The 15,662-nt window shown below is 42.4% G+C and overlaps 2 protein-coding genes across 3 annotated transcripts in view; both read right to left on the bottom strand.

Moving 5' to 3' along the window:
* The window catches only part of GLG1 (golgi glycoprotein 1), a gene marked incomplete at its 5' end in the record, with an annotated part of 140,303 nt that extends 124,755 nt beyond the window's left edge, over positions 1-15,548 (bottom strand). Inside the window, 1 exon segment of the mRNA XM_006152644.3 lies at positions 15,495-15,548. Within this exon segment, the coding sequence (XP_006152706.2) occupies positions 15,495-15,548 (54 nt within the window).
* The window catches only part of LOC102472417 (nucleoside diphosphate kinase B), a 22,749-nt gene extending 7,093 nt beyond the window's left edge, over positions 1-15,656 (bottom strand). Inside the window, exon 1 of one of the 2 annotated variants that reach the window (XM_006152643.2) lies at positions 15,495-15,656. The gene's annotated coding sequence lies outside the window, so the exon portion shown is untranslated. The remainder of the gene's footprint in view (positions 1-15,494) is intronic. The other variant, XM_027773506.1, reaches the window with a different exon arrangement.
* Positions 15,657-15,662: the final 6 nt, after the last annotated feature.

Here is a 15,662-nt window from a genome sequence, read left to right as displayed (position 1 = left end):
AAAAAAAAAAAAAAAAAAAAAGGCTAGAGGGAAGTAAGCCGGAAAGTAAACTGCGACTATCAGCTGGGGAGTGAGTTTGTTTCCCTAAGAGGAAAGGGAACCACAGCAATTTCTTCAGACTTCTGCTTTCACTGCCTTAATCTCTCCTATTTCAGACATACTTACAAGTTGAAAATGAAAATATACAATAGTATAAACTCTTGAAGCTTCTTATAACGACAAAAAAAAAAATAATAAAATAAAAACACCACCACCAGACACATGAGAAGCTTTTATCTACACAGGTGGTAATAAACCTAACAAGCTCAGTTTTAATATGAAATCATGGAATTTCTTTCTTTCTTCTTAAGAATTATTTATATAATGTTATTTGTTCATTCATTTATTTTAATTCAAGTAGAAAGAGACACAGAGAGAAAGGGAGAAAGTGTGAAAGCAAGCCACCAGGTCCAGGGCTTGAACTGCAATCGGCCATGTGGAAATATTCAGTGCCTTAACCACCATGCCACCTGCTGCCCACCCTCTTTTTGTTTTTTTTTTTTTCGGAGAAGTTTTTGCTATAGGGCTCATGTGCTTGCCCGAAAGACAGAGACAGACAGAAAACGAGAAATCACCCCCTAGGGGGGATGGCCACGCCACAGTCTCTTCTCCGTTCTCCTCTCGGGATACGCACGCACACGCGCCCAGTGTGAGTTTAAGCCACCGGGTCCAGGACTCGAACCTTGGTCGACTACATGGGAGTCCAGCCATAGCCATTATGCTAACTGCTGGTCCCTCCCATCCTTTTTTTTTTAAAGAGATATTTTTGCTATAGGGCACGTGTACTTGCCAGAGAGCCAAAGAGAAAGAAATCACCCCCCGGGGGGATGGCAACACCACAATGGCTTTTCCTCTATTCTCTCGGGATTTGGGGGGCGTGCGCTCGCGCCCGCGCACACACACCTAGCGTTAATTTTAAAATGCAGAGTCTGGGATTCAAACCACAGCCGACTTCTTCAGGAGCTCAGCGACACAATCATTATCCCATCTCATGGTCCCAGAATTTCTTTCTTTTTATATCTTGTCAGAATGTGTGTGTACTTGCCATAAAGACAGAGAGAGTGAGAAAGTACTCTCCCACCCCAGTGGGGGACAGTCATGCCACAACCCCTTCTCCACGTCTCCCTTTTTCAGGATTTTGGGCATGTACCTGGTATATTTTTTAAGCCACCAGGTCTGGGGTTCAGTTGGCTATGTGTGATCCAGGTGCCTAATTACTAATGTCATCAGCCAGCCCGAAACTGTGGAATTTCAACTATTTGGTTTTTGTTTTTGTTCTGAAGAATTATTTTGGGACCAGCAATTGGCGTAATAGCTATGTCACTAGACTCCCACGTAGTCGACCACGTGGCTTAAACTCATGCCGGGCGCATGTGCGTGTGTGCCCAAGATCCCGAGAGGAGAATGGAGGAGAAGGGACTGTGGCATGGCCATCCCCTCTGGGGGGTGATTTCTCACTTTCTGTTTCTCTGTCTTTCTGGCAAGCGCATGTGCCCTATAGCAAAAACCTCTCCAAAAAAAAAAAAAAAGAGAATTTAGTCAACTTTATTTATTTATTTAAATTTGACCAGAGAGAGAGAAAGAGGGCAAGTGAGAAAGGAAGCCGCCAGGGACTTGAACCATGGTCAGTCATGTGGGAGTCCAGCGCCCTTAATCACCACGCCACCTGCTGGCCCCAGAAATTTCCACTGTTTTAAAAGTAACTGTGGTTGAAAAATCCATTCCTATATTCAATAAAGTTAGATTTTTTTAATTCAGTGGGGTTAAAAAGAAAATTAACTTTGGGGGTCAGCAGATGGCATAGCGGTTATGTTGCTGGACTTCCATATGGCCCGGCGTGATTTTTAAATCACCAGGTCTGGGACTCAAACCACAGTTGGCCAAATGAAAGTCCAGCAACATAACCGCTACGCCATCTGCCAGCCCCCAAAATTACTTTTCTTTTTCCTCATTGAATTAAATCTCTATATATCATGAGCACACGCGCTCTGTAGCACATTTTTTTAAAAAATCACAGTGGGGGACCAGCAGTTAGCGTAATGGCTATGTCGCTGGACTCCCACATAGTCGACTGCGGTTCGAGTTCTGAAATCAGCTGCTTAAACTCATGCCGGGCGCGTGTGCGTGTGTGCCCAAGATACCGAGAGGAGAATGGAGGAGAAGGGATTGCGGTGTGGCCATCCTCCCTGGGGGGTGATTTTTCGCTTTCTGTCTCTGTCTTTCTGGCGAGCGCACGCGCCCTACAGCAAAAACCTATCAAAAAAAAAAAAAAATCACACCGGACACAGGTGCGTGTGTGCATGCCCAAGATCCTAGGAGGAGAATGCAGAAAAAATTGTGGTGTGGCCATCCCCGCTAGGGGGTAACACCTACCAGTCTCTCTGTCTCTCTAGAGAGTACACTCCCTAAGGTAAAAACTTCTAAAAAAAAAAAAAATACACCTAACTTTGCTGCCTAATTACCTCTGAAAGAAGGCTTACATACTCAAAACATCTGGGACTATCCTGGGCATGCACGCATACATGCCCAACGTGAGCTTAAAGCGGCCAAGTCTGGAACTCAAACCACAGTCAACTACATGAGAGTCCAGCGACATAACCATTACACCATCTACTGGTCCTTGGACTGTCTTTTAACATGAATAAGCTTAGTATTTATATTTTAATATTATAAACTGTTCCATACCCCAGAGAAATACTCCAATCTGAACAGTATAAAAGCAAAAGTCTAGGGCCAGCAGGTGGTGTGGGTAGTTAAAGCACTAGACATTCCCACAGGCCAACCATGGTTCAAGTCCTAGATCTGGTGGCTTGCTTTCTTACTTTCTCTCTCTCTGTCTCTCTCTAGTCAAATTAAAATATATGAATAAGTAAAATTAAATTTAAAAATTCTTTAAAAAAAAAAAGTCCTTATATTTTTCCCTCTATGAAGGCAACTTTTTAAAAAAGAATTATTTATTTAATTCCATTTACTGTTACTATCATTTCTTAATTTGACCAAAGAGAGAGAAAGGGAAAGTGAGAAAGCAAACCACAAGGTCCAGATCTTGTACCATCATCGGCTATGTGGGAATCCAGCACCCCAACCACTATGCCAACCTTCTGGCCCCAACACAACAACTTTCAGGGGAATTTCAGTGGTATGTATTTATACTTAACTAGTTTTACACAGGGTAAAAAGATATAATCAGGCCAACAGTGGCTGGATCCCACATGGCCAACTGTCCAGTTAGACTCTCCAACCTCATGGCTTAAGAAACATGCTGAGTGCGTGTGTGTGCATGTCCAAAATCCAGAGAGGAGATGGAGATGGAGTTATAGTGTAGCCATCCCCTGGGGGTAATTTTTCACTTTCTCTCTTCTCTCCCTCTCTCTTTTTTAAAAATTTTTTTCTTTATTTATTTATTTTATTTTAATTTGACCAGAGAGGAAGAAAGAGAAAGAGAGAGAGAGAGAGAGAAAGCAAGCAAGCCTCCAGGTCCAGGCCTGGAACTGTGGTCAGCCATATGGGAGTCCAGCGCTCTTAACCACCTTGCCACCTGCCGCGGGCCCCTCTCTTCTCTCTTTCATGAATGCACATACCCTATAGCAAACTTAAAGAAAAAAAAAAAATACAATCAATGCCTTCTGTTTCTCAACTGATAAAAATACTACCTTATATTTTAGTCATTCCATTCTACAGATGATCTGTTTTAAGTAATGCAGTCTTCAGAATATAAGAATTACCCCTGCTTACATGTGAAAATGGAGTTTTCCTTTGACAGGCAGCATACTTCATATTAAAGTATCATTTCAGCCAAAAGAACTAAAGGTAGAACTGAATTCCTTTACCCAGAGCACTTGCACCTTTACACTACATCATCTCAAAGTGTGCACATTTAAATATCTATAAATGCTCTTGACCTTACATCAAAGTTTTCTTGAGGGAAACTTGCAAGGACTATATAAAAGGTATGGAGCATTACAGTTTATTACAGATTGCTCTTAGGACAATGAACATAAAACATTATCTTGAACAAATTGATCTGTAACAACAAAGGGGACAGCGAAAGAAAAGATCATTTATAGATAAGAAACTTAAAGGTTTAAGAGATAAATTTGTTCAAGGTCATAGAAGTCGGTAAGTGAACTAGGATTTGATTCCAGGACTGTAGCACCAAAGTCCATTCTATTTTTCCACTTCATATTGCTTCTCCTCTTATCACAAGCTTCACATAATTAAAAGACCTTATCTCTTCTGACTTTTATTTCCTATATAATACGTATGTGCTCAGTAGATGACTACTATTCTTTGAATGTGTTCCCCAAAGTCCATGTGTTGGAAATGTAATCCCTAAAGCAACAATGTTGAGCAGTGGGACCTTCTTTAAGAGGTGATTAAGTCACAAAGAGCTCTGTTCTCTTGAATGGATTAATGCCATTATTGGGGAAATGGGTTAATTATGAAGAAAGGTTTTTGATTAAATAATGAGTTTCACCCCCTTCCTGCTCCCTCACATGGGCTCCTTCCACCTTCTACCACCACGGGATGACACAGAGAGAAGGCCCTCACCAGATAAGGCCCTCAACCTTGGACTGACTTACCTGTCTCCAAAACCAAGAGCCAAATAAACTGCTTTTCTTCATAAATTACCCAGTCCCAGGTGTTGCTGTAGCAACACAAACTGTACTAAGCCAACTGCACTAATTAACAGATGGCAGACTATGTTCATCATAAAACTCTCCAAAATGTCCCTCTCTCTATCCTTGGTGTCTATCACACTTTAAAGCTGATCTGGCCTTGGGAATTCTCATTTACAGACTGTCTTTACAGTTTAATGTAAACAACAAATGAAACCTCCTAAGTACCAGCGCATTCTCTGAATACGATTTCTTTTGCCTTTTTTTAAATTTGCATTTTAAAACTTTTTTTATTCAATTTTATTAATTCATTTACTTACTCTAATTTGATCAGAGAAAGACACACGCACGCACACACACATACACACGCACATAGAAAGCGATTAAGTGAGAAAGCAAGCCACCAGGTATGGGACTCAAACCATGGTCGGCCATGTGGGAGTGTCCAGCGCCTTACCCACACCACCTGCTGGCCCCTTAACTTGCATTTAAATTTAGAACTTTATATATATTCTCCTGGTTAGTTTTTCTCACATATTTCACTTCACTGTTTATCTTGCTTATGATCTTAAATATATTATTATATGCATTATTTTTTAAAGGAACTCAAAAACATCTATATGTCTGTTTCATTTTATAAGTGTACAGTCAGGAATCAAATCAGCACCCTTATTTCCACAATGATTTCCCCCTAATAAAGAGTTATAGGTGTCATTCAAGCCTTTAGTAGGAGAATTTACAGGATTATAAATATCATACATACATCTGATCTAAAAAAATAACATGATCTCAATAAAATTATTAAAGCCAAACAAAAACAGATGTCTGGTTCTCTTAATTCATTGTTTTTAGATTCCAGTCCATGCTTCTTGCTCCTCCACACTCTATTTTAATGCAGATACAAGGGTTAGTACTGACACAGTTCTGAAGCCATCACTTGAAATTCTTTCTTAAGTTTCAGATGTATCTACCTCAACCAAATAAAGATGAGTCATTTACTGACTTCCAATTCTGTCAGAGTATTGTTCTCAACTTGAAGGCATTAAAGCACCCCTTACATATTATAAATTAGACATGCTGAAAATAAGATCTATCCATTAATAAGATTAGGAGGCATTTTAAAGTAGCTAAACTAAGAATTTCATTACACAAATCACCAATTTATGAAGAATGAAAGATACTGAAGAGCTATTCTCTGATCCTCCCAACCATTTCCTCTACCACATGCTTAGAGCATTTAATTTATCCCTTTTTTATGCTACTTACTATTTTATAACATATTACGATTTCTTAGTAAAGATAACTTTTTCTTCTAGGTTACTGCTGGCCAATAGAAACATATGTGGATCCCTTAGATAATTCTGTTTTCTAGTAGTCATATTTCATAAAGTAAAATTGATTTCAATAATGTTTTTTAACCTAATATATCCAATTATCATTTAAATGTGTTATCAATATTTGAGTAAATAAGAGGGGGGAGGAAGAGACAGTCCCAGTTCCACGTCCTGACGGTTAAGGCAGTCAGATTCCACATGGTCCAAAGCATGGTTTGAATTCCACCCTGGTCGCTTGAAAAACACACCCAGCAAGTGTGTGTGCCTGCCCCAAATCTCAACAGGGTAACAAAAAAACAGAAGTGAAGTAATTGCAAGATAACCAAGCCCTGTTGGGAGGTGCTTTCTCGCATCTCCCTCTCTGTCTCTCTCTGACAAGCACATAAGGCCTATGACAAGAGGAGAAAAAAAAAGAAAAGAACAAGAGAAAGGAAAAAAAGAAAGAGAAAATACTGAGCTCTGATGTGGTACACACTATTAAAATGCAAAACTTGAGGCCACAGGTGTGGTGGTTAAAGGCACTAGACTTCCACATGGCCAACCCCTGTTCAAGTCCCAGACCTGGTAGCTCACTTTGTCTCTCTCTCTCTCTCTCTCTCTCTCTGTTTCTCATCAAATTGGAAACTAATTCTAAATTAAATCAAATTAAATAATTCTAAAAAAAAAAAAAAAAAAAAAAAAGCAATACTCCACAGGAGGAATATCCTGACCTAGGAGGCCCGGATTCAATTCCTTACCCAACCTAAAGGCTGGCATGGTGGTATGCCTATAATCCAGAGACTCGGGCAGAGTGAAGCAGAAGGACCGTTACACAGCAAGACCCTATCTTGAAGGGGAAAAAAATACTAAGATATTTTACATTCTTTTTATTCTGTCTTCTAAATCAAGTGTGTATTTTATTCATACAGCACATCTCAGTTCAGACAAGCCATGTTTCAGCTGTTGAACGGCTACAAACAGCTGGCGACTAGTACACTGGGAAGTGCAGTCCTAAAATCTATGCAAGGTCTTCAAACAGTTTTGGAAAATCAAAATTAGGAAAAAATTATACATGAATTTCAAAATATTTTTTGCCGGGGTCAGCAGGTGGCATGGTGGTTAAGGGCACTGAACTCCCACATGGTTGACCATGGTTCAATTCCTGGACCTGGCGGCTTGATTTCTCACGTTTCTCTCTCTCTCTCCCTTCCTCCCTCCCTCTCTGGTAAAACTAAAATGAATAAAGTTAAATAAAACAATTATTTAAAGAAATATTTTTTGACAAATTAAACTTGTTCATTAATTCTATTTTTCCACAAACTAACTTACTTACTTTCTTCCTTCCTTTTCTTTTCTTTTTCTCCTTCCTTCCTTCCTTCCTTCCTTCCTTTCTTTCTTTCTTTCTTTCTTTCTTTCTCTTCCTTTCTATTTAGTTTTTTTGCCATAAGGCATGTGAGCTGGCTGAAAAGAGACAGGGAAAGTGAGAAATCACCCCTGGGGGGGGTGCCCATGCCATAATCCCTTCTCCCCCTTTCTCCACTTGGAATTTTGGGCATGCATGCATACGTGCCCAGTGTGATTTTCAAGGCACTGGGTCTGGGGCGCAAACCATAGTTGGCTATGTGGGAATCCAGTACTTTAACCACCACACCACCTACTGGCACTCCATAAACTGTCCTAAATACCCTTATATGAGTCTTAGGGGGCAGAAGGAAATAAGAAACGAGCTCTCTTACAGTTGAACAGACCTGTTTTCAAATCTTGTTTCCACTACTTACTAGCTCTGAGGCAAGTTTCTTAACCTCAGTTTTAGCTAGATTGTGGATAAAAATATCATGCTAATAAACATGTGTGCTTGCCCAGTAGAGAGAATAAGAAAAAGCAATCCCTAATCAGGCATGGTCAAAACTACAATCCTTTTTCTTCCATTTCTCCATCTCATCAGGATTTGGGTACATTTGGGTACATGTACATACCCAGCATGTATACCAAGCTACCAGGGCCAGGATTCGAACTACGGTTGCCCACGTGGGAGCCAGCCTTCCACGAACAGCACTCAACCACTATGTTATAGGGTGGCCAGCCCAAGATTGGTTCATTTTCCCCCCTTCAATTAACGATAGAGCATATGTGTGCAAACAATAGAGAAAGAGAAAGAAGAAACCTCTGTGAGGCTTGGTCACCCCACTTATTCCCTTCATCTCGTCCTCTAGCCTGCCAGGTTCATGGGCATGTTTTCAAGCTGACCTAACTGGAGATTCCAATGGCAGTCAGCATGTGGCTTTTAGTCTGGTATGCCACCTACTAACTGTGCCATAGAGGCTGAGCCTTCACAAAGTTATTTAAAAATTACTCTGGGGCAGCAGACGACATAGCAATTACATGGCTAGACTCCCACATGGCCAACCGTGGTTCAAGTCCCAGAGCCAGGGGCTTCAAATTCAACACTGGCATGTGTGCATGCGTGCCCAAGATCCAGAGAGGAGAATGGAGGAAAAGGGATTGTGTTGTGGCCATCCCCCCAGGGGGAGATTTCTTTCTTTCTGTCTTGTCTTTCTGGTGAGTGCAGGAACCCTACAGCAAAAATCTCTACAAAAAAGTTTTTTAAAAAATTACTCTCAACATCAAGCATGTCTTGTTTAAAAATAAAAAAAAACAAAAAACAAAAAAACCTCTTTATGGGACCAGCAGATGGCATAATAGTTACATCATTGGAATCCCACGTAGATGAGAGGTTCACGTCCCAGACCCAATGGCTTAAAACTCACACCAGGCACATGTGCGTGTCCAAAATCCCAAGAGGAGAACAGAGGAGGAGAAGGGATTGCGGCGTGGCCAGCCCTCACTGGGGAGGGGTGGGTGGTGGTGGTGGTAATTTCTCACTTTCAGTCTCTCTGTCTCTCCAGCAAGCACATGCACCCTATAGCAAAAATCTCTCTCAAAAGAAAAAATAAATAAGAGAATTAGTTATTTAATTTTATTTATGTGTTCATTTTCATTTGACCAGAGAGAGAGACAGAGACAGAGAAGATGAGAAAGCAAGCTGCAAACCACCAGGTCTAGGACTTAAACTGTGGTTGGCCATGTGGGAGTGCTCAGCACCCTTAGCCACCCACTGGTCCCTCAAGCATTTCTTATCTCCTTATTGGACACCAGAGAGTAGTTTCTTCTCTTTCTTTGGGATTGTTACTCCTTCACTTAGAACAGCCAAGGGAGTATATTGTTTTTATACCTAGAACTATGACTAGTAATAAACACCACTGTCACTGTTACATCCACTGTTTAATAGTGAGCCCACCGGATATACTAGGCCTTTCAAATGTATGACTCATCTGAGAATGTGAAAAAGAGAATCCTTGGGGTCAGCAGGTGGTTTAGAGTGTTGGACTCCCACATGGCTGGTTGAAGTTCAAGGCCCAGACCTGGTGGCTTGCTTTCTCTCTTTCTATCTCTCTCTGGTCAAATTAAAATAATAATACTAATTATAATAACATATGGAACTAACTAACTAAATAAATCTTAAAAAGAGAGAGAGAGGGACTCCTCAGGACCAGCAGATGGTGTAATGGTTACATTACTGGACTTCCATGTAGTCAACTGCAGTTCCAGACCAGGAGACTTAAAAATCATGCTGGGTGAGTGTGCGTGCATGGCTAAAATCCGGAGAGGAGACTGGAGAAGAAATTGCGGCGTGGCCATCCCTCCTGGGGGGTGATTTCTCACTTTCTGTCTCTCCAGTGAGTGCATGTGCCCTGTAGCAAAAATCTCTCTCTTAAAAAAAAAAAAGAGAGTGAATCCTCCACATACCATACACCTTCAAAATAGCTAAAATGTCTAAGGAAAGGCTGGAACTATTCTGTAGTCAATATGCACTTTACAGTTTATGCACAGATTTCAGCTTTGCTGGCATGTGATATAGTAGAACAAACTGAAAGTATCAGCCGAAAGTAAATAAAGGTACCCATAAATACTTTTATTATTTATATTTTGTAAGTGCATTACCAGAAAGTGCATGTACCCTCTGGCAAATTAAAAAATAATAAAAATGGGGAAATTAATTAAATAGGACATTTAGCCTTTCTACATCAAAACTTACCATCAGGGACCAGCAGCTGGCGTAATGGCTATGTCGCTGGACTCCCATGGAGTTGACCACAGTTCGAGTCCTGGACCCGGTGGCTTAAACTCACGCTGGGCACGTGAGCATGTGTGTGCCTAAGATCCCGAGAGGAGAATAGAGGAGAAGGGATTGCAACATGGCCATCCCCGCCCTGGGGGGGTGGGGGGGGGTGCGGGGTGATCGCTAGCTTTCTGTCTCTGTCTGTCTTTCTGGCGAGCACATGCGCCCTATAGCAAAAACTTTTTTTATTAAAAAAAAAAAAAACTTACCATCAAAAATTACCCCTTCTCCAATTTACATGACACCTTTCTTAAAACTTCCCCCATTAGTTTCTTCATCCTCAATCAGTCAATGTTTCTGGAGTTCCAACACTGAATGAGGTACTCAGGAAAGTTTCAGAGTAAATATAGGACCTGGACTTACCCTCAGATTTTATATCACGCCCAGGAAGAAAGAAAAATAGAATCACTGAAAATATTTTTGCTGGGAATCTTAGATGTTGGTAGAGCTGTGACTAAATTTTCAGGTCAGTGTAATCATCTTTACACCAAATAATGCAAGAAAGATAGTACCTGCTAAATTAAACAGATTCTAAAATCAGTCAAATCTAAATTTTTTTTTTTGGGAGAGATCTTTGCTAGAGGGAGCACGCACTTGCCAGAAAGACAGAGAAACAGAAAGCAAAAAACCACTCCCCAGGGAGGATGGCCATGCTGTAATCCCTTCTCCATTCTCCTCTTGGTACCTTGGGCATGCAGGCATACGCACCCGATGTGAGTTTAAGCCATCTGGTCCGGGACTCGAACCATGGTTGACTACATGGGAGTCCAGCGACATAGCCATTATGCCAACTGCTAGTTCCCAAATCTAAATTATTTATGGACTATGTATGCCTCTACACACTTCTACATGCATGACAAAGGAAGACTGCTTGTCAGTGGAGGTTTCCAAATGTCCCTAACACACACAGAGATATGTGTTCCTGAAACAGGACACTTTTTGCTTCTTTGCCTTTTAACATCCTGTTTCTGCCACAAACCACTAATAATGGGTTAGTGACCAATACTAGGATTCTAATTTGAGGAAACAACATCTATTACAGATTCTTCACAAAGACCAAATAGAAAATTCCAAAAAGTATGTGACAGAGTGAAGAATCTTAAGTATCTAGTAGAGGAGAAGCTGAAGAATGAATAGTAACAGGGAACGGAGACCGGATGCTGGCACATCAGTAAAATGTGAAGCTCTAATAGGCTAATCTACAAGGGAAGGTTTTGAGTAGTGTCTAGAGACCGCCCAGAGTATGATGGTCATGATCCAGGGCTGGCTGGGGGAGCTGGCAGGTGGATCATAACATCAAGACCCTGCCCAGGGTACTTGTCCGTCTGTCTCTCTTGCATGTGGAAAAGAATAAGGGAATAAACTTTAAAAAAAAGAGAATGAACAACAAGGTCTCCCAGCTGTAGGTGATAAGTCATGTATAGCCCTATATTCTGGCAGCTCTACAAGCTTTTCTGTCTCCTGAATATGTATATCTTTTCCTCTTCTGAATTACTTATGTATTGAATACTACAGCAAATATCACAGTGGGGAAAAAGAGAAAATGCCAGGTGTAGCAAATTTCTATACGTCAGTGGTCTTCCACCGCCCTGAACGGCCTAGATCATTCTAAATTCCCAAATGAAACACTATGGAGCAGCAGCTTTATTCTATTTCTCAACCCTTGGTGCTAATTCTGTATACCTACACTTTTGAAAAAAGTATTCTGGGGGCTGGCAGGTGGTTGAGATGCTGGACTCCACACATGGCCAACCATGATTCGAGTCCTGGACCTGGTGGCAGGCTTTCTCACTTTTTTTTCCCACCCTCTCTGGTCAAACAATACATAAAATAGGGACCAGCAGTTAGCATAATGGCGGTCTGTCGCTGGACTCCCATGTAGTCGACCGCGGTTCAAGTCTTGGACCTGGCTTAAACTCCCGCCAGGCGCGTGTACGTGTGTGCCCAAGATCCTGAGAGGAGAATGAAGGAGAAGGGATTGCGGAGTGGCCATCCCCCCTGAGGGGTGATTTCTCACTTTCTGTCTCTCTGTCTCTCTCTGTCTGTCTTGTGAGCACACATGCCCTATAGTGAAAATCTCTCCAAAAAAAGAAAAAAATAATAAAATAAAATAATTCATGAAAAAAAGGAAAAAGTATTCTGAACAGATTTGCTCCCAAACTTTGAGAATTGTCAAATATGCACTTTTGTCTGAAGCATTATATCTACAGAAGATTGATCAATGAATCACATCAAGCAACATCACATCCAGATTTCATATCATATTCAGACATCAGAAAGGCAAGACCCAACAACCCAATCACAAAACATTGTATACATCTTACAGCTTCTAATGCTGCCCTAACTTTTCAAGCTTTGGGGTTCCAAATCTCTAGGAGTAATGGCTCAGACATGAGGTTTTGTAGTGATACAAACTGTCCAAAGGAAGTGAAGAAAAACGAAAACCATACGGAAAATAATAAGAATTTGAGAATTACAAAAGAATGGGGGGGCGGAGACAGTAAATTCTACTGTTGACCACAATGCACATGAAAATCGATAGAACCCGAGTTACCTAAACGTTATCTACAGCTAAAAAAACATCAGATCATTGTTTAACAACTTAAGTACGCCAACCATTTTTCATGTTTCAATAGATTGTACAAATCGTCCAGGTCGAAACTGATGACAAAACCCTAAACTGGTCTTCCGCGGGGAGCCACTGTGCACAGAGCATCACACAAAAGACAGGAGCAAATAGAAACCTGCTCTGGGCCTTCACGATTGCGGCCAGGAGCCAAGGTCTTGTCCCAGACCCCCCGCAACAGGGAGAGAAATAAGGGCTGGGGAAGGAAGGCATGGGGGTGGGGTCCTCGGCCCGGAACGCGCCGGGGAGTGAGCGGCAGGCTCAAGGGGCGAGGGCAGCACAGACCAAGCAAGGGAAGCGGCAGCCCGGCGTCAGCGGGAGCACGCACTTGCCAGAAAGACAGAGAAACAGAAAGCAAAAAACCACTCCCCAGGGAGGATGGCCATGCTGTAATCCCTTCTCCATTCTCCTCTTGGTACCTTGGGCATGCAGGCATACGCACCCGATGTGAGTTTAAGCCATCTGGTCCGGGACTCGAACCATGGTTGACTACATGGGAGTCCAGCGACATAGCCATTATGCCAACTGCTAGTTCCCAAATCTAAATTATTTATGGACTATGTATGCCTCTACACACTTCTACATGCATGACAAAGGAAGACTGCTTGTCAGTGGAGGTTTCCAAATGTCCCTAACACACACAGAGATATGTGTTCCTGAAACAGGACACTTTTTGCTTCTTTGCCTTTTAACATCCTGTTTCTGCCACAAACCACTAATAATGGGTTAGTGACCAATACTAGGATTCTAATTTGAGGAAACAACATCTATTACAGATTCTTCACAAAGACCAAATAGAAAATTCCAAAAAGTATGTGACAGAGTGAAGAATCTTAAGTATCTAGTAGAGGAGAAGCTGAAGAATGAATAGTAACAGGGAACGGAGACCGGATGCTGGCACATCAGTAAAATGTGAAGCTCTAATAGGCTAATCTACAAGGGAAGGTTTTGAGTAGTGTCTAGAGACCGCCCAGAGTATGATGGTCATGATCCAGGGCTGGCTGGGGGAGCTGGCAGGTGGATCATAACATCAAGACCCTGCCCAGGGTACTTGTCCGTCTGTCTCTCTTGCATGTGGAAAAGAATAAGGGAATAAACTTTAAAAAAAAGAGAATGAACAACAAGGTCTCCCAGCTGTAGGTGATAAGTCATGTATAGCCCTATATTCTGGCAGCTCTACAAGCTTTTCTGTCTCCTGAATATGTATATCTTTTCCTCTTCTGAATTACTTATGTATTGAATACTACAGCAAATATCACAGTGGGGAAAAAGAGAAAATGCCAGGTGTAGCAAATTTCTATACGTCAGTGGTCTTCCACCGCCCTGAACGGCCTAGATCATTCTAAATTCCCAAATGAAACACTATGGAGCAGCAGCTTTATTCTATTTCTCAACCCTTGGTGCTAATTCTGTATACCTACACTTTTGAAAAAAGTATTCTGGGGGCTGGCAGGTGGTTGAGATGCTGGACTCCACACATGGCCAACCATGATTCGAGTCCTGGACCTGGTGGCAGGCTTTCTCACTTTTTTTTCCCACCCTCTCTGGTCAAACAATACATAAAATAGGGACCAGCAGTTAGCATAATGGCGGTCTGTCGCTGGACTCCCATGTAGTCGACCGCGGTTCAAGTCTTGGACCTGGCTTAAACTCCCGCCAGGCGCGTGTACGTGTGTGCCCAAGATCCTGAGAGGAGAATGAAGGAGAAGGGATTGCGGAGTGGCCATCCCCCCTGAGGGGTGATTTCTCACTTTCTGTCTCTCTGTCTCTCTCTGTCTGTCTTGTGAGCACACATGCCCTATAGTGAAAATCTCTCCAAAAAAAGAAAAAAATAATAAAATAAAATAATTCATGAAAAAAAGGAAAAAGTATTCTGAACAGATTTGCTCCCAAACTTTGAGAATTGTCAAATATGCACTTTTGTCTGAAGCATTATATCTACAGAAGATTGATCAATGAATCACATCAAGCAACATCACATCCAGATTTCATATCATATTCAGACATCAGAAAGGCAAGACCCAACAACCCAATCACAAAACATTGTATACATCTTACAGCTTCTAATGCTGCCCTAACTTTTCAAGCTTTGGGGTTCCAAATCTCTAGGAGTAATGGCTCAGACATGAGGTTTTGTAGTGATACAAACTGTCCAAAGGAAGTGAAGAAAAACGAAAACCATACGGAAAATAATAAGAATTTGAGAATTACAAAAGAATGGGGGGGCGGAGACAGTAAATTCTACTGTTGACCACAATGCACATGAAAATCGATAGAACCCGAGTTACCTAAACGTTATCTACAGCTAAAAAAACATCAGATCATTGTTTAACAACTTAAGTACGCCAACCATTTTTCATGTTTCAATAGATTGTACGAATCGTCCAGGTCGAAACTGATGACAAAACCCTAAACTGGTCTTCCGCGGGGAGCCACTGTGCACAGAGCATCACACAAAAGACAGGAGCAAATAGAAACCTGCTCTGGGCCTTCACGATTGCGGCCAGGAGCCAAGGTCTTGTCCCAGACCCCCCGCAACAGGGAGAGAAATAAGGGCTGGGGAAGGAAGGCATGGGGGTGGGGTCCTCGGCCCGGAACGCGCCGGGGAGTGAGCGGCAGGCTCAAGGGGCGAGGGCCAGCCCGCCGCCAGCGGCTTCCGAGGCCGGCGACACCCTCGGGCCCACACCAGGCCTGGCCCTCCCGTCCCGCCTCCTCACCTCCCTCACGTCCTGCAGGCACTCGAGCACGGCCAGGTTGTTGCTCCAGGTGTGCTTGGGACACACACGGGTCACGTCCTCCCTGCAGGACTCTTCCTCTGCCAGTTTCCAGCCCCCGCCAGCCCCCCCGGGCCCCGCTCCGCCCCGCCGGGCCGGAGGCCCACCCGC

This window comes from Tupaia chinensis, unplaced genomic scaffold (assembly GCF_000334495.1).
Source record: "Tupaia chinensis unplaced genomic scaffold, TupChi_1.0 Scaffold000355_1, whole genome shotgun sequence".
NCBI classification, from domain to species: Eukaryota; Metazoa; Chordata; class Mammalia; order Scandentia; family Tupaiidae; genus Tupaia; species Tupaia belangeri.
This window is presented reverse-complemented; position numbering and strand designations above follow the sequence as displayed.